Here is a 23,984-nt window from a genome sequence, read left to right as displayed (position 1 = left end):
TGCTGATCTGTATTCTGTCATGGTAGCGAGTGGCAGCAGATAGAAAGAATTATTGTGGTCAGTACAGCTGTCTTTCCCCACAGTGTAATGCCTCAGATTTGCCTTTCAGTGAGGAAATTTATATAAAGATTTTTCCTGTAAAATTTTCTAAGTTGTTCAGCTGGGAACATGGGGGTTCCCAGGAGGCAGGCTGTGCTGTCAGCCTATTGCATGTCATTTACCTGTGCTCTTTTTGTAATGTGGTGTTGCTCTGACTGTACATTTGCCAAGGGCTCGGGCTTCCACCATGTCAGCATGAACAGTAAGTTGTTAATGGCAATAGGAAAATCAAGTTTGTTCCTTAATAAAAGGGGGGCTCAGGATGGAGCAGAGGTTTTCTAGAAAACCTAACAGACCCACTGGCAGGTTCATGCTATTTTGTGCTACATGTTCTTGCTTTGCTTGATCTGTTTGTGGCAATTAGTGTTGGTAGATGAAGGCATGAAAATTTGATTTGACACATAAAAACAGTATTTGGAAATCTTCCTAATAGACTGGAATTTCCTTTTAGATACTGAACCCATTAAAATCCAGATGGTTCAATGAAAATGCCATTGAAATCCATATGAATAAAGCAAAAAATAAAGCTTACAGTGACAGTGATGGAGATCTGTTGTATCCTAATGTGTCTCTAATCATCTCTAAAAACTAACAAGTGGGAGCTGCTAGAAGGAAGAGAACTGGTAGACAAATATAAAACAGATCAGCACTTATTGCTTCTTGCCGGGATCTTCTGGCTTCTGCGGAATCACAAGAGAGCAAGCGGCTTGAATATTATTAAACAATAGAACCACTGTGCCGTATTTAAATCTCCCAGACTGCTGTGCAGCTCAACTGTGAAAGTGCAGGCAGCAAGAATTTCCTTCTGGGCCAGAAGAATGCAGTGTTTGTGTGGAAGCATCCACACAACTGGGGGACGGGAAGTAGTGATGCTGCAGCTGGCCTGCAACATTCATACACCTGAGGCAGCAGGAGGGATGAGTTCTTTTGGAGTTAGAGAAGGTGTTGAGAAAGTCAGTGCTGGATCTATTGGCTTGCAAACCCCAATGTACCCCCAAAATACTGTGGGCCTCTGAATTTAGATGACATGTCCCCTCCGAAGTGCCAGATATTCGAGCCAACACTTAAATTTTGTTTAAAACAAATAAAACAGAATATGTTACTAATATCCTGAAGATGCCCTCTCTTTTCATCTGAAGCAGTTCAATTTCTGCATTTTACACATTCTTAAACTGGACTCTCCAAAAAGACAAATGCTTATGAACCGCGTTTAGCTTTGAAAATCTGAAACTGTTCTTACTACTTTTTTTGCCTTGATAAAGGCATCCATTTGTGCAACCTATGTATAGAAAACTGTTATTACAGGGTTTAAAAAATTCTTCTAAAGTACAAGCCAGATCATTTAAGCTGCTGTTTTTCTCTTCAGCGCAGGATATAACTACAAATGCTTTACAGCATGTCCTCACCACACAGAAATATTTGGCTGTAGTTGAGTGAGCATTCCAGGGATCCAGCGTGGGGAGAGCCCGCAGCCACCAGCTGAGGTCTGTGCGTATGTGGCCTCCATAGTGATGTTCCAGGAGAGCTTCCAGTCACAGTGGGCAGCCTGAGGGGAGACCCCAGTGAATCAGCTCAGGTTTTGAGGTGGTGAAGGTGTAGGGCATTTTAAACTCCGTGCTGGTTGGTCATGAAGGTGTTTGACAAAATGATGATGATGGACCACAGACCGTTGTTAAGGGTATTTACGTTTCTGGGGTTGTTGTAGAATATTTGTTTCACATTTTTCCAATCTAATGCAAAATAAAGACAAACAGATGACATTTCAAGCCCAGTGTGCTTGTGTATATCATGCAGATCCCTAAAGGATCCCTGGGTCAGAGAACTGCTGCAGCAGATGCCACTTGCTGGACTTGAATATCTTCTGATGTGAGAACTGGTTCCCATTCAACAGTGTTCTCTTTGGTTAGAAAACATCATGTGGATTCATGAGCTGCCTCTGCAGGTTTGAGATCTGTGTGATTGTGCTGTAAGCATGCTAAGCGTTAATGACATTTATCATTTAAATATCCTGTCAAGAGCTGAAGGAATCCTTAGAGCTGTTGGTGTGCTTTGTGTAGAAGTTCTGACCTTTAACAGTGGTAGAGGTTACTGTCTTCTGTTCTGTAATTGTACAGAGCTGACCGCAGTGGGCCACTGGTCTGGGCCAGAAGCCACCCAGGCCTTACCACACTGCACATAATTATAAAAGTTCCTTTGGGACAGCATTTTCTTTTCTTTTTTTTTTTTTCCAAAATAATGAAATGATTCACCTCTGATAATGTCATGCTTGCAACATGATAACAGTAATTTCGTATTACAAATACGGGAAGATTTTCCAAAAGGTGCGGAATGAATTCTCAATTGTATTTAAAGTGTGCTAGAATGCAGTAAGCCCAATTTCGTAACTATATTACTCCAATTCTGTTCTAACTTAGCTGTATGTATTGGATTCAGACTAATTCTGAAGCAATGAAGATGGGAATTAGGTCCAGAATACAACAAACAACGTACCCAGTTGAAGGGGTCACCAGGAGCTCAGGAATAAGAGCATGGGTCCTATGGTATGCTTAGCAGCCTCACTCGAGAGGCAACTCACTGTGCTCCATAGAACTTCTCACAAAAACGGCAAGCTCTCCAAATTTTGTGTTCCTAATGATGTGAATCAGAGGCCAGAGCTTGCCTCCCAAGGGCTAATTTATGTAAAACTGATTCACAACCATTACTAAAACTTCAGAAATTGGGAACAGAGGGTATGATATCTCACTGCTTGTGTTGGTTGCTGTATCACCATATGGCAGCATCATAAATAATTCCTGTAGAAATTATTTTAATACTGGAAACAAACAAACAAACAAAATAAATAAATAAAGATATCATAGCAGAACTTCAGGTGATCTTCAGACCTTGAAATACAGCTCTGACTCCATATTGTTTTGTTGACAGAGGTGCATCAGGGGGGAGCCAGATTTAGAATAAATGCTGGATTTCGTAAGAACAAATTGCATTGAGTCAGAATGCTGCATTATTTAAATTGTCGAGTCTGTGACATTTGTCTACATTTTTTATGAAACAAAAATAGGAAAAGATATCAAGGGATAGAATTAGCAGGTTTCATCTGGGCTGAACAGCAGTTTTGATAAATGTTAACTGCCTTCTAGAGCTCTGTATTTCAGCAAAAGATGAACTAAGTACAGATTCGGGTCTTTTAGAGCCTGGTTTGCCTCCATCCTTGAATCTGTCAAATGAAGGCAGGTAACCCTAGGTGCTTTATTCCCTCCTGTTCTTTGATCTAATTGTTGTGGCCTCCAAATGGCCAAAGGAGTAACTGTGGGGCCAGACTCCTACTTTACAGTGAAGCAAATCCAGGTTATTCTCTTTGTGGAATTGCTCTGATAGCCGATGGGGTACTTTCTGCCTTCCAGCATCCACAAGTGTTTGGCTGAGGTTTTTGAGAACTGATGTTATCATGTGGAATTCAAATTTCTGCCATTAATGGATTCCAAAGGAGTTGAAGTTTGAGGTATGATCCGAACCTGTGAGTCTGAGCTTTCCCTCTCAGGGGTGATAAATCCATGCTTAGCACAGCAGGTTAAGGAAATATGTTTTTTCCTTTGTAAAATTCATCCCTTTGTTTTTCTTAGCATAATCTGAATTTTGAGTATTCTAGCCATCCTAAGGCTCTGAGCATGTTTTGGTGTTTGGTTGTTGCTGTGATGAGTCAAGTCTTCCTTCCAACTGCATGGGCAAAACTTAAGTATGCATTTTAAAACTAAATAAAACACATTTTTTATGATGTGTTAAAGTATTGATCTGAGTAAAATGATGAATTCTTCTGACAGCAGTCCAATAAGCCCGGTGATGAAGTCTTATGTCACTGTAGTTATCCATGTCCTAAAATAATGAATCAGGGCCTTAGGGCTGAAGTCTTTATTTGAATGGGCAGTTACCTGGTGTTGAACAGCTCACCATTTCTCATCGCCTGCTTTTGAAACCTGGATGTCAGCAGGTTGCCTCAGGCAGCCCGAGGCTCTGCTGTAAAACATCCCACAAAAACTTCATGAAAGAAATGAGCTAAGAGCATAGCTCTAAAAAAGAAATGTGTTTGCCGCACCATAGCGGAGCACTGCATGGGAGTTAATGGCCAGAGGGTGCGGGGGGCTGACGCTGCCTTTTAGTTTGCTCTCCTCTCCAATTGGTAATGGTAGGAGAGGCGCGCTGGAGGGAGCCAAGATGTGAGACCTCTAGCAAACAGAGACCTGCGGAATGCAGGCTGCTTTGATGTGTCCTGCGCTCCAACCAGGCAGTTTATCGCCGCAGGGAGTGTGCGGATTGAGCTGGCTTTATGTCCACCCTTAGTCCTTACTATATTTATTCGCTGGGCAAACTCCACAGGGCTTTTGTAGCTGTAGGAAGAAAAAAAACTTAAACAGCAGCCACCATGAAAGACCATTGCTGTCGATTTTGTCCTGGCAAAATGTGAGGAATGACTGATGGTGACAAGTACTGTACCAGGTTATATCAGGTCAGCGCCGAGTCTGTTGTACTTTAATCAGATCGGTCATGGTTGTTTGGGTCTGTATTTATTTCAGTTATTTTTATTTATCAAACATTCGCTTATCTCTGAGCATGGGAAACATGCAGTATTGCTATCAGCAGTTGCAGTGTTCTCAGTTTAGTGGTTACAACAGGCAGTGGGTCAGAGAACACGGGATGGCTGCAGTGCTGTGTGTGAGCACTTAGAGCAGGCTGGGGTTGGTTCTTTTTTCAGTAGGAAAGCAAAATTCTTGAGTGAATGAGAATGTGTTTGTGCTGTTACAGTACGTGCGAGCCTTGGCTGGGCTTGGTTTGTTGTGAGCTTATGTTCATAAAGCTCTTTTCATTCATCCATAGAGTTTCAGCTCACCCTTGTTGCAGCCTTGGTTTTTGACACAGCACTTAATCAGCACGCTGCTTCCGAGTGCTATCAGCAGCAGACAAAGAGCTGAAATGATTAATCAAGTGATTGAACAGATTTCAACAGGACTAATAATTAACTGGAGTTCACTGATGTTTTGTAGCGGAGATGCAGAGCAGGGTTTTTCTTCGGCCCAGGACAGGCAGTTAACGTGTAATGACAGCTTCCCATTTGGGCAGTGCCTGTAACTTAAGCTTCAGTGGTGCATGCATGGGTATTTTCAGTGTCAGAATGCCACAGTTTGCTGGCATAAAAGCATTTTGCAGGCTCCGCGAATTCCCTGTAGGATAAATCTTGTAGCATAACTTCATAGAGCTTGGTCTGTGTTGGAACTGGGTGTGGGAGTGCACTGCCCTGAGACATGGGGTTCAGAGACCCCAAACTTCAGAGCTCAGCTCCGAATCTGTGCCCTGCAGCTCACGGTGGAACCGTAACAGTAACACTTGCTGCTTTATGCTGGCAGCTGGAGAGCAAAATAAATAGTGCAAAATTTAATTTGAAATGCGGTCATGGCCAGAGAACTGACTGTAGAAAGGCATCGCTTATTCAATAGATACACCCCCTCTGTGTCCTTCGGGCATGCCTGCTGATCCCTCTGAGAACAAGGAGTCACTGCTGGCAGCGCTGCAGGGCCAGCACAGCCCTGGCAGATGGGGTTGGATCTCCTTCTGCTCCGTGCACTGTCAGCAGAACTATTTGCTGTTTTCTGGTGCAGATTTGGAAAAAGTGGATGATGGGCCTCGAGGGAGGAGAAAGCAGTTTGATTTTTTCCTATGGAAGAGAGGTTTGGGGTCTTAAAATTATAAGAACTGACCAGAGAGTATTTAAATTAAGCCACTTGAATCCAGGATGGCTGAGAGTAAACCTGAAGCCCACCCACACAATTTTAATGCTGGCTTTTTGGGGCCCTCTGAAATAACATAGCAAACTCTGGCTCCTTTTTTGTAAGCGCTACGTTGCCATTTTTTCTTGATTTGTGTTTCTTGCTCATTTAATGTTACCCTGATGATTTCCAAGTTGATAAATAAATAAAATCACACATGAGAAACTCAGAGGGCTGAGCAATGGAGCAATGAGGTCAAAGAAAGAATAGAGCATGTAATTCAAAAAGATTTTTCTGTGGGATGTGGTGAGGTTTCTCTAAAATTACTTATTGGAAACGTTCTAGAGTGCAAAGCAATAAATCTGATCTTCAAGTGTGGCTTTACTTTGAAAAACAACAATGTAAAAATGACACCTTTGTACTCAAGAGATCTTTGTACATGAGAATCTGGAGATGTTTTCCATTTACTGCGTTACCCATAGCATTTTTCTGCTGTGTTTTCACTCCAGTATCTTTGCAGAGCCTGTGCTCTCCAGGGACCGTTGGCCGGACACTGCAACCCTTTTGGAATCAGGAGCATTGTTACTCCTGATTTCTAGTTTTCATTTCAGAGATAAGAGATGAGAGCTACTTAAGCACATGAAAACGCAGTTACTTGCCAAGTGGGAATTCCCAAAGACTCTAACCTACACAATCCTATTAGTGTCCTCTGTATTTATACGTTTATCTCCTTGAGAACGTCTGTCCCAGATGTCTTGAAAAGTCGTTAGTGTTGAAGCCTGCACTCCAGCCAGTGGTACCCAATGATTAATTGCATTGGAGCCAGCTGCCATAAGCAGCACCTGGGCCATTCACCTCCATCGCTTCCAGTGGCATGTGAGGAAGAAAGATCCTGACTTGCACACAAAGCTAAGCTGCTGGGCTGAGTTACTAGAACAGCATCTAGTGCAGAAATCACTGCATGCGCAAAGCATGCCATACCACAGCAGCATTTTACAGGGTTTCTCAAAGCCAAGCTACATGCTGAATGCATGCAATGTCACACAGATATCTGGGTTCTGATGCCCACCCTGGAGGGGCTGGGTGGGAAGGAGGGGACACAGCCCAGCATCCATGAGGCTACTACATTTATGTGCTTTTGTATCACTCGTGGGCACCTACGACATAGGAAATGCTAGGAGTAACATTCTTTTGCCTTTCTCCAGTAGGTTCAATGCTCTTCAGAAGTTGTTGGGTTTTTATTTTTGTTTTTTGTTTCTGGTTTTTTTTTTTAATTTTTAAAATGCTTTTGTATTTTGCAAGGCAGCTCATGTCATACAGGGGTTACAAAAACCAGATAAATAACAACAGTTTGTCTACAAAACTTTCTGGACTAATCCATTCTTTTAAAAATGCAACAGTCAAAACTGACCTGATTTATAATGGTGTTAACACAGCTCAGCACACGCATTTACAAAAGCAGAACAAGACCGTTGTAACGGTGCTAGTATATCTGTGCAACAGTAATCAATAAGTCTTCTCTAACAGAGCTATTTTTGCTTCTTCTCTAGGTGTGTATGTGCTAATAAGATCCTTTTTTATATTTTCTAGTCACCAGTTACAGATGTGCAGTTTGGCCCTATGAGACTTCATCAAGATCAACTTCAGGTAGGAGCTACGGTTCCAACCGAAGTCTTAATTTCTCAGATATCACAGAAGTTAACTGTGGATGTATGTCTGGAGTTTTTGTGGTATGGGGATCGTCACAGTGTTTTTGCCAAGTGATATGCATGCGCATAACAGGCTGTAACCACATTATATATGATATTCTAAAAATCCTGACAAACTCTTTTCTCCAAACGTCTCTCAACTCACAGAAACAGAGCCATCTATAGCCATTTCCTCTGTTGTGGTCAATGTAGTATGTTCCATGATTTGCATTTTATTTAATGCATTTTGCATTTACTTAATCAAAATCTCATCAGAACAGTGCTCAGTCAAATGTCCTGGTGAAGTCTATTACACCAGCAGTACTACTAGCATCAACAAAACTTGCAGTATCACAGAAGACAGAAAGTGAGCTTGGCAATCCGTGTAATTGTTTTGGTTTTTTTTTTTTAAATTATTATTTGTTGTTGACTGGCATTACTTCAAACTCCTTTATCTCTTTATTAATAAAGATCATATGCCAGCTGTCCCCTTCTTTTGTCTGGGATGGGACCTGACTCCCTTGAACATCCTTTGAAAATTCTCCCGTGTCTTGTGGCATACTGAAGTATTAATAATCCAAGATATTCCTCAGTGATTAATTACAAAACTCTTGGGTGAAACTTATCTGGACTGCTGATTTGAAAATGTCTGTCTTCAGGAACAGTTCAAAGTCCTCCTGAGCTATTGTCAGAACAGACAGTCTTATCATCTCACATCAAATATTAGGACAACCTAATCCAGTTTTTCTCCAGGTATAAATCAGAAACATTCCTTGAATGTTTCCGGCCCCCTTTATGGTTATTAATGGTTGTATGACTTCTGTCCAGTCATAGGCCAATCTAACATTCTACCAGTTAATCCTTGTGAGAGTTGGCAGATAGGAGAGAAAGAAAGGTCAGACAACATTACATTTTTGCCGAAGGTGATCATACAAATAAGATCTCCTGATTGCTCTGTGCTAATGCTGAAAACCATTATTCCACTCTTAAGAGTGTTATAAATTAACTCCACTAAATATAGCCAAAGTATGACATGTTTTTCAAGCAGGTTTGCAAAGGTTACTATAAAAGGAATCTGAACTAAATGAGTACTAAGTCCTTCATTCTTAAAAAATATGCACTGCAGGGAAATGTTAAGATTTACTGGTAAACATTCCATCAACCTGGTCCAAAGTGTAACCAGCACAGAATTCCTAAAGTCACCCAGAAGATAAACGGCAGTGGGATGTGGTATGAGTTACACATGCTGCACATTGTTGTCTAACCAAAGCATATATTTAAGTGTAGTTTGATTAAATTACTGAAAGATTGGTGTCCTGAGACAGTGGGCCAAAATATTGGTCTGGTTTATCCATCCTTCCCAGAAGACTGCATCTACTGAGTCGTCCACAGAAGCAGCATTAACATAGATGTATACTCTATCAGTCTGCGTATTCTCTCTGCAAAATGAACTATTCTCTATGAAATATTGCCCTGAAGCAAAGCACAATCACGTCAGTGGAAGTCTTCCTTAGTAGACTTCATGTTTGTCTTTCATAGACTATTCCACCGTAGAATTTAAAACATGTTTCATAAGGAATGTTGAACTTCTGGGAATTGTGTTGATTTTAAAAAGACTCAGAGAGAAGAATGCTACTGGCAGTTGTTCAGCAAGTTATGACAGAGCAAATCATAGCTCTCCTGACTTCCAGTTCTGGACTTCCAGCATGGTAGTTCCCTTCTGTGATACAAATCTCATGGCAAGCTTGGCACAGGAGTCACAGGGGTCTTCATATACACAAATACTTCCATCTTGTGTGACTTCATGTTGGCTAACCTTGTTAAAAGTGGGTAGAAGTCATGGATTCTAATGTATTTATATGATTTGTTAGTAATGATTCTCTGTATTTGAACCAGGTACTTCTAGTGTTTGCCAAAGAAGATAACCAGAGCAACGGGTTCTGCTGGGCCTGTGAGAAAGCTGGATTTCGATGTAATATTGCCAGGACGCCTGAGTCTGCACTGGAATGTTTTCTTGATAAACACCATGAAATTATCATTATAGACCACAGACATTCCAGATACTTTGATGCAGAAGCATTGTGCAGGTAAGCACCGTTTCAGAGTAATTAATGAATAGCTATGTAGATAACTCGTCAGGAAAGATTTCTTGCTTTTTTTATGACCCATCTATAAAATCTATTGAATGTTACTGTTTGCCTTTCTTTTTTTTTTTTTGACAAAAGTCCATTTTCATCAATGTTATCTCAGTGCTTTGGCATTTTTGGTTGTTTGCTAGGACAGTTGAAGCTTGACCTGGCGTGGAGCTACAGAGTGCAAATTTGTTGCCATAGTGGAATGTTTTTTCAAATACCTGGCTCCAGGTTTGCGAGATAGAAGCACTGCTCATTTTTACCTTCCATCCCCTGTAAAGTGAAATGCTCCTTAAATTTGTGAGGCCAAATTCTTGAAACTAGCTCTTTTCTACTAACGCATTCAAGCCATTTCAGAAGGTTGACTTTTTGCTGTTCCCCTCGACAGCATTTGAGGTTTCAGTTGACGTACATTCTGTATGTCCTTTTTTTGACATGGAGTTTCAGGCATTGCTGCATTTATTCTCTTTTCTCAGTAATCCTGCAGGCTTCAGATCTAACTTTTTTGCTATTGTTAAATCAAAGCATGCAGTCGAGGCATGTTAAAAAAAATAGCGTATGAAGATTCTGTACGGTCACAGTTTCTGAAATGCAAACTGTAAAAGATGTTAAATGTTCTTTCTCTTTATTTAAAGGTCTATCAGAACAACGAAACCCTCAGAAAATACAGTCATTATTGGTGTAGTACGAAGGTAAATACATCTTTACTTATAAATTTCACCCACAAAGTGTGAATCTTAACACTGCAAATGTAAATCCTGCAGTGAAAAAAAAGCTTGAATTAGAAATTCTTGTAAAGTTTATCACTTTATGTGATTTTGTCATGTAGAGTTGTCACCATTGCTAGCCACAGGATTTATGATTTCCACTTTTTACTGAAGAGGCTTGACTCAACCTCTGCAACCCCACGTGCAGAACTGTGGAATTGCCTCATAGGTTGTGTTTGGATATTAATAAATATAACACTGAACTCTCGATCTGTCTTTCAATCTGAATAATCACATCACAAAGAGGAGATCAGTAGAGTTAAGGAAAAACTATAGAACAGTTTGAGCAGTGAGAAACAGCATCTGAGCATGGAAATTCTGAAAGTAACACGGACTGTTAAGACATCTCAGTATAGAAGTGCATGTTTTTTCCTCCTCCTCCCTCTTGAACACACTACTTATATATCATAAAGTAACGTAGAAGTAACAAAAATGCAATATATTTAACTGGAAATGGGTTTGAGCTAATTTTCTCTGAATACAATTTGAAACTGGCCGTTTCTCAGAAAACATTTATTCTGGAAGCCAATTCTGAGGTGTTTAAATTTTCCGTTAACAATCCTGCTTTCCACCACAATCACTACCAAACAACAGATCCTCATTAAACATTTCAGAGGATTCCATTGTGAATATAGTCTTTATTATTTTTATGTTGGGAAGTCTTATGACTATAGGAACCGTTGCTTCTACAATCAGAATCATCTCTTATCAAAGTAATACCAAAGAAAGGAGAAGAAAAGGAGCAGGGGAGAAACAGTGAACTAACTCAAGAGCTTCTTTATGTGTATGAAAGACCCCTGTGGTTCTGTGGGCCAGCAAGTCCTTTTTAAAAGCTAGGAGAAATTGGAAGCTGGGCTTGCTGACTCACAATTAGGAAGTTACTCAAAAAGGGAAAAAAACCCTGCAGTTGATTTTGTCTTTTCAAAATGTTCATATTGTGTGCTGGGACAAGGTAATGGCTCCCTGCAGTGACAAGCTTGAGTTCTCAAACTTTTCAGATGTCTATTACCCCTGTTAGGGAAACTTCAAAAGTAAGTCTGTCTCCCAACTAGTTGGTTGTTTCAAATTCCTGTGTGCTAACACATGCCTTCTGTAGTCTCTATTCAGGATTTCACAGAGTGAGAACTTTCACACATTTCCTTTCTTGCAAGAAGCGTATTTGTGAAAAAGCCTGACATTTAGCCAATAGCATATGGAAGGGCTTCTCTCTGAGGATTGCAATCCTTCAATTTCCTGCAGTTTAGTTTGTTGAGGTTGTTCTTTCCTGCAGTATTCCTGATCTCTTTCTTTGTACTTTTGAGAGGCAGCATTTTGAGATAGCTGGCATGAGGAATGGAGATATTTTCTGCCCTTGTCTCCCCGCTTACTCTTGATGGGCATCATTCTCTTTGTGCTTAAGAAACAAGTGCATGGAAAACAAAAACAAGAGATGCCATCGGACCAGAAATTTCAGACATAAAGAAAAGCTATTGTGCCATCTGCTAGACGTGACCAGCTTCCATCTGCTTGTTTACAGAAATCTAACATAATGACCTTTCTTCCAGATTCCACTCATACATCACATATGTTGGAGTGTCTCTTAACAGTTGATACAGCCAAGATTTTCAGAGTGATTCAGATATCTCATTTTAGGAGTATGTCATTCTGAAGTGAGCTGCTAGTAGGTGCTGGGTTGTCAACACCGGAAAATCCATCATCATTCAGCCACCCTAAGTTGTCCGCTAAGGTTTGGTATATGCAGATAACAAAACATTTCTTAAAACGTTGCTCATGTAGACTTTCAGGTGCATCTTTGGATAGGGACAGCATAAATAACAAGGACCTGGTACCAAAAAAGCATCCATGCAACAGTCTAGTTAATTAAATTGTTTGAAGCATTACTTGTTTGCGATGCAGGAAGCTCATTACTTACAAATAGGAAAATATATTGGCTTATCTGTTCCAAAGATATGAGTTTGTCGTAGACAAAAAAAAGTTTTATTCATAGATCCTGTTAGGATCTAGGCGTATTATCCCATCATGTGACATCTGGTGTACAGGTACTGGTAGGTCAGTGGCTTGTGAAATTGGGCTTCAATTGATTACAAAACCAATATCTGCCTTTATCCTTCTTTTAAAGGCATGCTGATCGTGAAGAGTCATCGATATTGCCCCTGATCTCTGCTGGCTTCACAAGGGTATGTTTGTTTTATAATCTACTAGTTAGCTGTGCCATTCCAAAACTGTCACTGGCTGTGTCAGTAATCCCACCTGTAAGTCTTGTTTGTGCAGCTCATTCTTACATAGCTCCTCATTCAGAACTACAGTAGAGCTAGAATAGTGCTGATTAAGTAGGTGGGTGGTCTCAGGAGTACCAGAAGTGGTATTGAGACATTTCTTCAATGTAAGTTTATTTCACAACAAGTGTACGATGCTCTGATTTATAGGTTGACATTGGCAAAATTGACTAATTACTGTAGCAGAGCCAAAAAGTGGCTTCAATGAACAGCAGAGCATGCTGTGGGAGATCTTTTCTATCAAATGCCAATTCACATCTGTAAACAGGTTTCAGACACTGTCAAATGCTATTATCTTTTGTTTAGAAAGACCTGAAAAGTATCACATTGAATCTGTTCCTTGGCAACTATTGCAATTAAGCAGGAAAGGTGCTTATTAGCCTGTCAGTTGAGTGGATTCCTGATTGCATTTAGCTGACAATGGAACAAAAATGTGCACAATTTTACCATTGTAATTCAGAGTATATTGGTTGCATGCTGACCAGATTTTTTTGCCATTGCACTGCAATCCATTTTCTTATTTATAGCAGGGTCCTAATACAGGAAATGCTAAAGCCTGAAAATAACTGCACTCATATGCACAGACTCATTCCAGTGGGCGCATCAGTAATCTGACACAGGTTCTGAATTATTTATAGATCAGAGCCTTGGAGATTGGACTAATGGCAAAGCACAGAAAGCTCTGTTTAGCAGTCTTGATGTGGTGGCTTATCTTTGATAATCCCATCCCCCACAGCTATCAACATCTATGGTGGTTTATCATGAGCAAAGATGTAACATTGAGGCTCGTACCTGATTAAAATGAGAAGTTGCAAAAAAACATCAGAGAAGATACTCAGGTCATTGCTGTCAGGGCCTAGAATTTTTCTAGTTCCAAAAAAATAACCTTATCAAATTGCTTACATTGCAACATGTTTATTTTATGCATATCTGAGCCTTTTTTGTTCTCCATTGGGCAAAAGAAAGCTGAGTTCATACCCTTGAGTACAGAAACGTGTACTAATTATTTCTAATGTTTTATTTGCAGAGATATGTAGAAAATTCCAATATCATGGCCTGTTACAATGAGTTAATTCAGCTGGAATTTGGAGAGGTGCGGGCACAATTCAAACTAAGGTAATTTTAGCAAAAACGTCATCAACAACATTTGCCAGTTCAGCCATATCCTTAAAAAAGCATCCATTTTCCTGTACTGCAGTAAATTATAGAATGTCAGATAGCTAAAGAAAATACGTTAATCCTTAAAGTACAACTTTGTTCAGTATGGAATTACAATAGCTTATTAGCATTTGCAGTAAGAATTATGTGGATCAAAGCTAATCAGATGTCATTTTTCGTCTCCAGGGCTTGCAATTCATTATTCACAGCATTAGAGAAAAGTCAAGAAGCCATTGAGATCACAAGTGAAGACCATGTAATACAGGTTTGTTCCAGTTATTTTTATAAGAACAGAAAATTGCTCTGCAGGCTGTGTTTTATTTCATTCATGATTACATTTACTTTTTTTCTTTGTGATACAAGAATCTAACCTAACTTAATGGTTCTGATAAGGCTGAAGTGAGATTCACTGTAGAGTAGAATTTTCTCCATTTGAAGTATCTTACATAAGGCAGTTTTGAGGGAGACTGTTGTTTCTGAAAAAAATAAGAACTTACAGTTTTGGTTTTCTTCTTCGTAATTTTTTTATATCACAAAAGAAAACAGCTGTTGGCTTGTACACATTTTTTTTTTCGTCTAAAAATACTGGATATTAATTGTATCCTTTAGAAATTAAACCAAATTGGTGCTCTATTTAAATAAAAGTGCAACACTTTTTTTTTTTTTAAATAAACCTGATAGTTCTTGTCGAATGAGGATTTTTGAATGTAATCATCTCCTAAGAATGTGTTTAAAAGTGGAAGAGAAACTGTGCTTAGGTTTGCATTCCTGAAGAACATCATCTTTATAAGGGAGTTAGTTCCATGCATGACTGTGAAGGATGCAAGGAGTGATTTTATTATCAGTAAAGAGGTTGAGTATAAGCCTCTGGGAGTTATAATGTGCATATAAATTGTACCCTCTTGACCCAGATCTTGACAATGGCAATTTCATTGAAGAATGTGGTTTCTACATCCCTTCCCCAAAAAGAACAGCGCCTGTCCTGGAGCAGCTTGGAAATACACTTTTTCAGGCTGAATTTTGTTGTTCTGTGGACAGACCCAGAACACAGGGGAACCAAGAGGAGGGAGTCCTGCAGCTCCAACAGGCAGGGCTTTCTTCCTTTATAGGCCAGGGGAGCAATGTTAGGAGCAGGGAGCATCCAGATGTGCCCTTTCCATATCTGTCACATGGAAACACTGCAAAGTGTGAGGCGTTCACATTCTGTTATTATGGGAAAAAAAAAACATTGATACCTTTTTCAGGAGCAGTGCATACAGAGATTTATTCCAGGCTGGGGGAAAGGTTCCATTTGCTAGATTTAGCAAATAGATAAAAAGTGATCTGATGTGCTCTTAGTACTGTTGAACGTTTTTGTTTGTTTTTATTCCACAGTACGTCAATCCTGCATTTGAAACAGTGATGGGCTATCAAATAGGTGAATTAATAGGAAAGGAACTAACAGAAGTGCCTATAAATGAAAAAAAAGCTGATTTCCTAGATACTATTAATTCCTGCATAAAGATAGGAAAGGTAAGTAATGCCATTGTACTGCTTCTCGTTTTCTGTTTGTGAATTTTATTGTTGTCCAGAGATGGCACGTGATATATGTGCAGCTTCACAGCCATAGAGCACTTACACCTTTATTACTTTAACAAGATAAGGAGGTAAAAACTGCTCATTTTTAACAGCTTCTTCCTCTTCAATTGTTTGGAAGAGCTGCACATTTTATGAAAATTATTGACTTGCTGTATTTATTTGATAGTACAAGGGGGAATGCTTTTAAAGGAAAGGAGGAAGGATCTAAATTGGATGTAAGGGAGAAGTTTTTCACAGAGGGTGGTGAGGTGCTGGAACAGGCTGCCCAGACAGACTATGGATGTCCCATCCCCAGAAGTGCTCAAAACCAGGTTGGATGGGGCCCTGGACAATCTGATCTAGTACTTGATCTAAGGGCTGGCAGCCCTGCCTTTGGCAGTGGGGTTTGGAATTGATGATCTTTGAGGTCCATTCCAACCCAAGCCATTCTGTGGTTCCAGGATTGTTTATAACATATGCTGTATATAGCAAAAAGCGTAGAAAAGAAAACTAGAATGAAAGCACGTTATCCAGAAGGGTGTGAATGAGAAAAAAATAATGTGGAAGTATTTTAATTTGAAATGTGGAAGTTGATCTGCAACTTCAGAAAGTGAAGATGTCTTTTCTGATGTTTTTACAATCACTTGAGAATGATAGGCAGTGTCAGCTGCTGGCTGCCAATATCGTTTATCCTCTAATAGCATGGGAGCTGACTCCTACTAGAAATGTTTGTCACACCCAGAAAGTACATGAGAAATCCAAGGGGGGTCTCTAGGCAGAGGCATGGCTTCTTGCCAGGTATCTCCACAACGTTCCTTTGGGACTGTTGTGGCTGCAGTGTGAGGACCATCATGGAGCTTTCATCTGTGTTTTGGCAATGAGCTGTAAGTGCTTCTGGTGTCACTGCATGTGTCATCGTACCCGAGAGGAGGAAAATCACGGAGGTAACAGAAGGGGATTTGGGAGTTGGTGTTTGTAGACACGTCGTTGTCTGTGCTCCAACCTGAGTACGGGTCGCTCACGGGGTCGTGCTGGCTGCCAGCTGGGAGCACTGTGTTACTGGCACTGTGAGGGGAGATGGCAAAATGAAGCATGGCGCTTTGAGTAAGGAGGCAGTGATGCAAAAGCATCGATGCAAAGTTGCAGTGAGTCCTACTGTGTAAATCAAGGTGCTAACACAAGCGTTCCTTAAGAAACCTTCACTCTGGATACGGATTGCATGTGCATTTCAACAAGAACGTGTCACTCATTTCTGTGTGTGTTGGTCTTCTCAAAGAAATCCAAGCAACAGACTTTGCTAGGGATCATAGTGCTTTGTACCTCTGTTGCCTGACCCAAACTGTTTCAGTAAATGTGTGTAATACAAAACTGATGTTAGAAGGGAGTATTTATGAAGTTATAATTCAGATAAGTTAGACGTGTCAGGCTTTAAAACCACAGCATCAATTCTCAAGATGTGAAGTGATCAAAGTTTTAATAATTTAGTGTGCTGATAAAAATGTCTTTAGTAATGGAAACGTGTTTCACCCCATGAATGATAAAAATCTAACCCTAATCCATCTCTTTCTTTGCAACATATTTCATTCCTGGCTCTAGGACTTTCCAACCGTGGTGACTAATGAAATACTGCTTATTCAAACCTGTCTGTCTGGAACAGCTTAAACTGTTTCAAGTGGATATGTCCTGTTTGCAAGGTTTTTGTACTTCCCTTTGCAACGTTTTATAGTATGCAATCCTTGTAGCCCCACTTTTATGTATTTCTAGAAAAATGAATTACAAATGAAGTTATTACAGGAAGTATTTGCAAGTAGAATTTGACTGTGTGGTGCAACCTTTGAAATACTCCATCCCTCTGAAGGTGCTTTAGATTGAAATGAGTTGTTACAGCACTTTCAGAGGTGCCTGATTTCTGTCTGGGTCACTCTGATTTGGTCTGTTGCTCTGAGGCTCGCAATTACTTTATATCCTAACTTAAAAATCTGCTTCCCATTGCAATAAACCATACATTGGTTACTGTAGGCTATAGCATGCCAAAAAAGCCAGCTGTGTTCTGTGATACTCGCCTTTTAAAAGGTTGAGTTCTTCTGCTTTGAATAAACACGGTACTCTAACAAAAACAATAGAAAGTAAGATTTGGCGATCGTTAGAAGAACTGAGCTGTGGAAAAATTGCATCTTGTCTTTAAATGGAACCTCAGAAGATGAACTATCACAGCACTTCCCTTTTTGCACCAACGGACCTCACGCTGTGAACAAGTCCCATATATCCAAACAAGAGCTGCTAGGCATCACCCTCAGAGATGGTGAACTGCGTGGCGCATAGCGATGGCTGGGTCAGGATGCTGCTCTCATTTCTTGTTACTGCAGCTGCCTGTCATCTGCAAGAAGCTAACCTTACTGGGATGTCAGGTCTGTCCAGACCTGAGTTACAAAACAACTTGTGCTTTTTCAGTGCTTTGTGATTCGGATTGCATTTATTAAGGTGAAATGTATAATTCTACTTCTGATGGCATTGGTTGCATTCCCTGAGCTCCACATGTTGACACAAATCTGTTTACATTAGTTTCACTTGCCCTGAAGTGAGATAAGGGCTGTTGATACGTCAGACCAGGCATGTGATTCTCTCAGCCCTGTGGTGGGTGTGGGCTGTCCTTGCACCAGGCTGTGCCGTGATGGGCAGGGCAGCTCTGTGTGATTGGTTCTGTTGCACGTTGTGCTTATTTTTGCTCTGTTTCTACAAGGAGCTGTCTAGTGTGAGGAGCACCAGATTTACAGGGCAGGCTGAATGATTCCTTGTAATGCTCGAATGAATGTTTCAGAGGATAGATGCATGCCAGAGCATTCTGAATGAAGTCTCAAATTGCAGCATTGATTCCTAGCGCACTCTATTAGGGGTAAAGCCATTATCTTTGTCCTCTGCGTGGCTCTTACTCTGCATTTGAAGTCATCCTGGTGGGTGGTACAGAAGTGACCGATGGCGGTGTTTGTGCTGCTGTAACACAGCCATAATGATGGGCGGACAGACAGCACGCCTTGGGAAGCAGCTCTTCTCTGCTGGACTGCCAATAGGCTCTGCAAGACCATATGCTGTTCTGAGATACGTTTAAGCAACATCCCTGTGAGAACTTAACAGAGCAGCAGGATCTTGGCTTGGACCTTTTATTTTTTCAGAATTCTGCTGGTCTTTTTCCTCTCTCATTTCCCACCACAGTGTCACAGGCTGTAGACGTTCACAAGTTGAAAAATCTTTCTGTTGATGAGAGGGAGCACATCAGTGAATAACCAAACCTGTCCTGAAAGGCACACGCTTGCAATGTGATAATTATCCAATCTGTACCTTCTGCCTTTCCCTTTTCGTGCATATTCCATCTTTATTACCTGGGTTAGGAATTGATTGCTCATCTCTGCCTCATCCTGGTTGTCAAGAAAATATTGATATGCATACTTCTAATTATGGCATCATTGAATTTTGTGATGTTGGCTTATCTTCATTTGTATTCCTCATGCAGCTCATGCAGAGATGTTATGTCTGCTTCCTAATTTGTTATTCACAGAGCTTTCCTCTGGCAGATTTTTGGAAGAGCTGTTGGTATTCTCTGCTGTGCAGCCCGTTGCCCTGCAGCTCTGTGTTTGTTGGTTCCATTAGCAAAAATGCAAAACTCCTCTGTCTGTGCCTGTGTTCTGGCCTGCTCTGCTGTGAGGTCTGTCAGTCCAACATAAAGCAATAGGTGCTGGGTGCCTCGGGAAGGCATTTCATGTGCATTTGTAGGATGTGAGCAAAGGTCTGTTGAGCTAAGCTGATGGACAGCAGCTGGCACGGGTAGTTTGCATTGTTAATAAGTGAGATGGATTGCATTAATTATTAATCATTTGGTAGATATTAGCTGTCCAGATTAAAATCTGATGCTTTTTTAAGGAAAAAAGAAAAAAAGACCAAAAAAACAACCAGTAACAATTACTGTAGAGATGGAAACGTGTAGGCAAGGCTGTAAACTTTGCCTGCTGCCATGTTCCTGAAGGCAGTGCTGGTGGAGGGACCTTGGGCCGCTGGGGAGCCTGCTGGCTCTGCTACCACTCAGTAACAGAAATGACTGAACAATATTACACTCATAAGCATGTCTGAGACAAGGAGTGAGGGTCATTTGCTGAGTCTCATTTGAGAGAGAGGATGAGGCCTTGCAATAATTTACACTCCGCACTGGAAAGAAACGTCTCATTTCTAGAGGATAAAAATGACTTCTCTCTGCAAATTGAAAATTTCCTTTCTGCCTTCTCTTTTTGTTCCATTTGTAAGCTTTATTAAAAAAAAAAAAAAAAATACAGTGATACTGGCAGCAACAATCTGATAAAAATTGTCTGCTTCAGTGTTATCCTGAGACTGGTGTGCTTTTAGAGGGCAGGTCAGCAGGTGGAAGGCAGAATCCAGGAGATGTTCTAAGCTCTTTTGCTCAAAAATCCAGGATAAATCTCTGAAAGGCTTTGAGGCCGAATAGGCAGCACGGAAAGTAAATGCACCAGGATCCCAAGGCACTTCTAGCTACTGATATGTGATGTCCCACCACGTGCTGTGCAGTGGGCGCAGGGCCTCCCCACCACTGAACATGCAGGTGCTCCTGTGGCCTCTGCAGCAGCTCTGCTGTGAGCTGCCCTCCTGCAGGGCACGTGCTGGGGCTCCAGCAGCTCCTGGTACCATCAGGAGGAGGACTGCCATGTGTGTGTGGGCCCACGTTCCCTCAGAGAGGTAGCATCTGAACCAACATTGTCATCACATTGCTTTTTTACTATCAAATATTCCTCTGATGTATTCTTTGCCTTTGTGACACTTAAGAATGATCCCTTAGGTTTGTGTTATACAAGAGTTTTCATTGAAGAAAGGTATGAAGCTATATCTTCTTGTCCTGTTTCATTGGACCCCTCTAAGTTGCCAAATGAAGGAGAATATGTAGAACGCTGTATTTGGTCTGCTGACTGCATCTTCAACTTCCTTCCACTTGAATTCCTTTTTCAGGAATGGCAAGGAATGTACTCTGCGAAAAAGAAAAATGGAGATAGCATACAACAAAATGTGAAGATATTACCTGTTGTTGGACAGGGGGGGTAAGTGTGACAGCTGGAGCTATGAGCTGGGTGTGAATGTGGGCTCGCTTAGAGTTCAGTCATCTCAGCAGGCACGGGATTGTCTTATTTCTGAGTATAAAATAAACATAGGCAAAGGAGGGAGCCTCAGACCTCTGCATTAATTCCAAGGGTAAAATCAAGTTTATATGCTGTGTACAAGGAAAGTTAAACTCTCCTAATTGTTACCAGCAAGGAGCCAGAAGTCCAGGTGTGCACACTTGTGCCTCATTCTTCTAATAAGGAAGCACATGTGCTCCATCCTATCTGTCTGTGTCGGGTGCTGGGAGCAACAGAACCCACCTGTGCTCTGTTCTGCTGCTCAGCTGCACTGTCCTTCTGTGCTCACCTGCCCTTGGCTGTAGTAATTTCAAAGCCCTCCAAGGAGATCTGAATGTTAATTAAAAGCACTTGGCTGAGATACTTGTTCAGAAAGGCGTGTCGCCATGAGGGAGGGGTTGAATGCAGCTTCTTCATTCAGCTGCTTCCTAAAAAAAAAAAGTGTTTCAGGTTGATTTCATCCCTCAGTAGTAATTCGTGCTCTCTACATCAATGTATTTTCACCTTAATATGCTAGCCTTGCAAGATGAATTTTTTTTAGTTATATCATACCTGACACATCCTACCATAGGCCAGAAGAATCCATGGGAGGCAAAGAGAAAGATGAAGGGATGTTCTTTGAAAAAGGTGTTTCTATTTTGTGTTCCAATCACGTGCAGCAGAACTGCTATTATTTTTTTTTCATTCCCCACTGAGCCTTCCTGTCGGAACAGGATTTGCCTTATGTTCATTTGTTGCTATTACCCATTTTGTGTGTCAGCACTGAATTAGAGCCTGAGGTTTGGATGGGAATTAACGCACTGTTTTTTGCCTACAGAAAGATTAGACACTATGTGTCAATTAGTAGACTGTGCAATGACAACAATAAGGTAAGTAAAAATGATGATATGCTTACTTTGGCTTGAGCACAAAATACTGCAAAACAATGGAAAAGTTCTGACTAACTGGATTTCTCATACTGATTTGTAGGCGGAGAAGACATGTGAACGTGTTCAGGCTGAATCTCAGACAGGTATGACACATCTCTTCTGTCTTACTAAGTGGAGTGTATACCTGGGGAAAGAAAGAAGGCAGTTTATAGTGAGCTGGCAGAAGATCAGATCTGTACAGGACAGGCTGAACAGTACTATTTAGCTAGGAATTAACTGGGAATCCAGCTCTGAAGGCAGCAAAATAAATACAAGCTCTCTCCCTGCTTCTCTTAGAAGGGGTACAAAGCAACCACCCTTGGAGATGCAGTGTTGTGGTGTCACTGCACTGATGACATGTTTCAGTTGTATGTAGTGGATCCCTGTACCAAAATCAGAGAAAGTGAGGATGCCATCTAGATGGCACGTTGCTGTGGCTGATCCATAGCTTGTGTCACGTGTGCTTGCATTGCTTTTAACTGTATGGGGGAGTATTTGTGGCTGGAAATGGGGATCACCACCACTACTGCTCATCCTTATCCCACGTGTCAGCACTGCATCTCTGGCATCCATGCCAAAGGTCCCTGTTAGCTGCAGTGCTATAGCACAGGCTGTACCTGTCGGCGCCCCTAAGGGGTCTGGGATACAACGAGTGCTTTGATAGCATGTAGTGTACTTTCAGATACCAGTTCTATGTGCAGTTGTTACTTGAGTGAATTCAGGTGTGCTGCACAAATTGTATTCACAACTATGCTTGTACTGTGTCAAGAGAACTTTTCCCTCCACACTCTAGTAGATCCATTCTGAACAACTTGGCACGTTTTGTCAGAGAGTATGATTGGGTTTGTGGCAGTGTAATTGGGCAAGGGTTTAAAAATGGGTCTTCATTGGCTCTTGTCTGCTGGAGCCTTCTGCTCAGTGTCGCTCAGCTGCTGTCATGTTTTCTCTGAGTTTCAGTTCCTTTCACATACTTCTTTGGCAGTGCTTATGCCATTGGGTGGTGTCTTTTTATCAACAGATATTCAGACTTCCAGACACAAAGACAGGAGGAAAGGATCACTAGATGTCAGATCCACAACATCACGAGGGAGTGATGGTATGTTAAACCAGCAAGCTTTTTTTTTCATATCTCTATATATTCAAATTTTTATATGAATGCATAAAATGCACATATAAATACAGATAAGCATGAGTGTGTACGTGTGCATACATACCCAGACACGAATAAAATACCAAGTCATCAATCTGCGAACAACTTCATGTTTATAGAACAGCTCAATATTCATCTGTTGAACTATTTGAAACCTTTTCTGAACCACTGAAGAATGGAAGGCCATCACCTTCTCTCCTGCGTGGATAGAAGACCTAATGAGATTGAACAGAAATACTTTCCAAGTACTCTAAACCTAACAAATTATTACAAGAAATTACATTTCTTATCTCTTCTCTTGATAAAAATATGAAGATAATTTTAAGAGTTTTATTTTCTTTTCACTGTGTGATATTGTGCTTCATCCTATCCCCCCAGCCCTGATAACTGAGACACATTCAGTATTTTTGCTGATACTTGCATAGTTCTGTTAAGTGCAGACCATTGCTGTTTGGGCAGCATGCAGTAGTGAAATGTGGAAGTGATCTGCGGCAGTGAGGATACAGTCATATCTTGGTATGACAGGAATAGCATTGATTCTTCTTCTAAAAAGGTGCTCAGCACAAAGTAACAGTGCTGTGTCTGTATTTTGTAGGCAGCACAATGAAATTATCTAGAAAAATCTCATCTTGGCTTTTTCTCTACAGAGCAGAATTGCTAACTGATGTAAAACATTTATTTTTCAACTTCCAATGAATAAGAGGCTAGAACCTCCACTGTTTTAATTTGGCATAGCTATCTTCACTTCAGAGGAGCTTCACTGATTTACTTCAGCGTGAAAGCTGACTCATGGCTTGTTGTGTTGAAGCAGGCAGGAGAAGTATTTGTATCCTGTAATACCTAATGCAGTTGTTACCTACGTGTGCCAGCCGGGTTAGACGCAAGCACAGCTCTGTGGTCTTTTAACTGAGTATTTCCTTAAATATTTTAATTAGTTTAAATACAAACCAAAGCCGTGATTTAGCCAGGCTGTTGTAGCTACTTATCTCTAATCTGGATAGCGATGGTTCAGCAAGCATCTCTGCACCGGTGTGTTGCCAGCATTACCAGCATGTGTATGCATCCTGCTTACAGGATCACTTGTGAAGGGCAGCGCAGGGTAAGCCATTCAGAAAATGAACCCAGATCTCTTGGCTGAACGCTGCTGTCATGCCGTGTTGCTGAGCTTGGTACTGATTCTGCTTTGTCCCATGCAGGCAGCTCACAAAGGCGGCACTCTTCTATGGCCAGGATACATTCCATGACTATTGAAGCACCGATCACCAAGGTAATGAGCAACTGTTGCTGGTCATTGTCAGATGTGCTGTACTGGAACACCA

General features: G+C 41.0%; 1 protein-coding gene across 4 annotated transcripts in view; it reads left to right on the top strand.

Annotated features, from left to right (window-relative positions):
* Positions 1-23,984, top strand: part of LOC128075580 (high affinity cAMP-specific and IBMX-insensitive 3',5'-cyclic phosphodiesterase 8A-like) — a 132,245-nt gene that overhangs the window by 90,609 nt on the left and 17,652 nt on the right. For all 4 annotated transcript variants that reach the window (XM_052672461.1, XM_052672459.1, XM_052672460.1 and 1 more), the window contains 12 exons: positions 7,446-7,502; positions 9,440-9,630; positions 10,311-10,367; positions 12,562-12,619; positions 13,746-13,834; positions 14,063-14,141; positions 15,251-15,388; positions 20,441-20,529; positions 21,425-21,476; positions 21,577-21,619; positions 22,534-22,611; positions 23,862-23,932. In XM_052672461.1, the coding sequence (XP_052528421.1) occupies positions 7,446-7,502; positions 9,440-9,630; positions 10,311-10,367; positions 12,562-12,619; positions 13,746-13,834; positions 14,063-14,141; positions 15,251-15,388; positions 20,441-20,529; positions 21,425-21,476; positions 21,577-21,619; positions 22,534-22,611; positions 23,862-23,932 (1,002 nt within the window). The remainder of the gene's footprint in view (positions 1-7,445; positions 7,503-9,439; positions 9,631-10,310; positions 10,368-12,561; positions 12,620-13,745; positions 13,835-14,062; positions 14,142-15,250; positions 15,389-20,440; positions 20,530-21,424; positions 21,477-21,576; positions 21,620-22,533; positions 22,612-23,861; positions 23,933-23,984) is intronic.

The sequence above is a fragment of the Tympanuchus pallidicinctus genome, unplaced genomic scaffold (genome assembly GCF_026119805.1).
Source record: "Tympanuchus pallidicinctus isolate F22 unplaced genomic scaffold, pur_lepc_1.0 scaffold12, whole genome shotgun sequence".
Lineage (NCBI taxonomy): Eukaryota > Metazoa > Chordata > Aves > Galliformes > Phasianidae > Tympanuchus > Tympanuchus pallidicinctus.
Note: the sequence above shows the minus strand (reverse complement) of the source record. Positions and strands in the feature narration are given on the sequence as shown.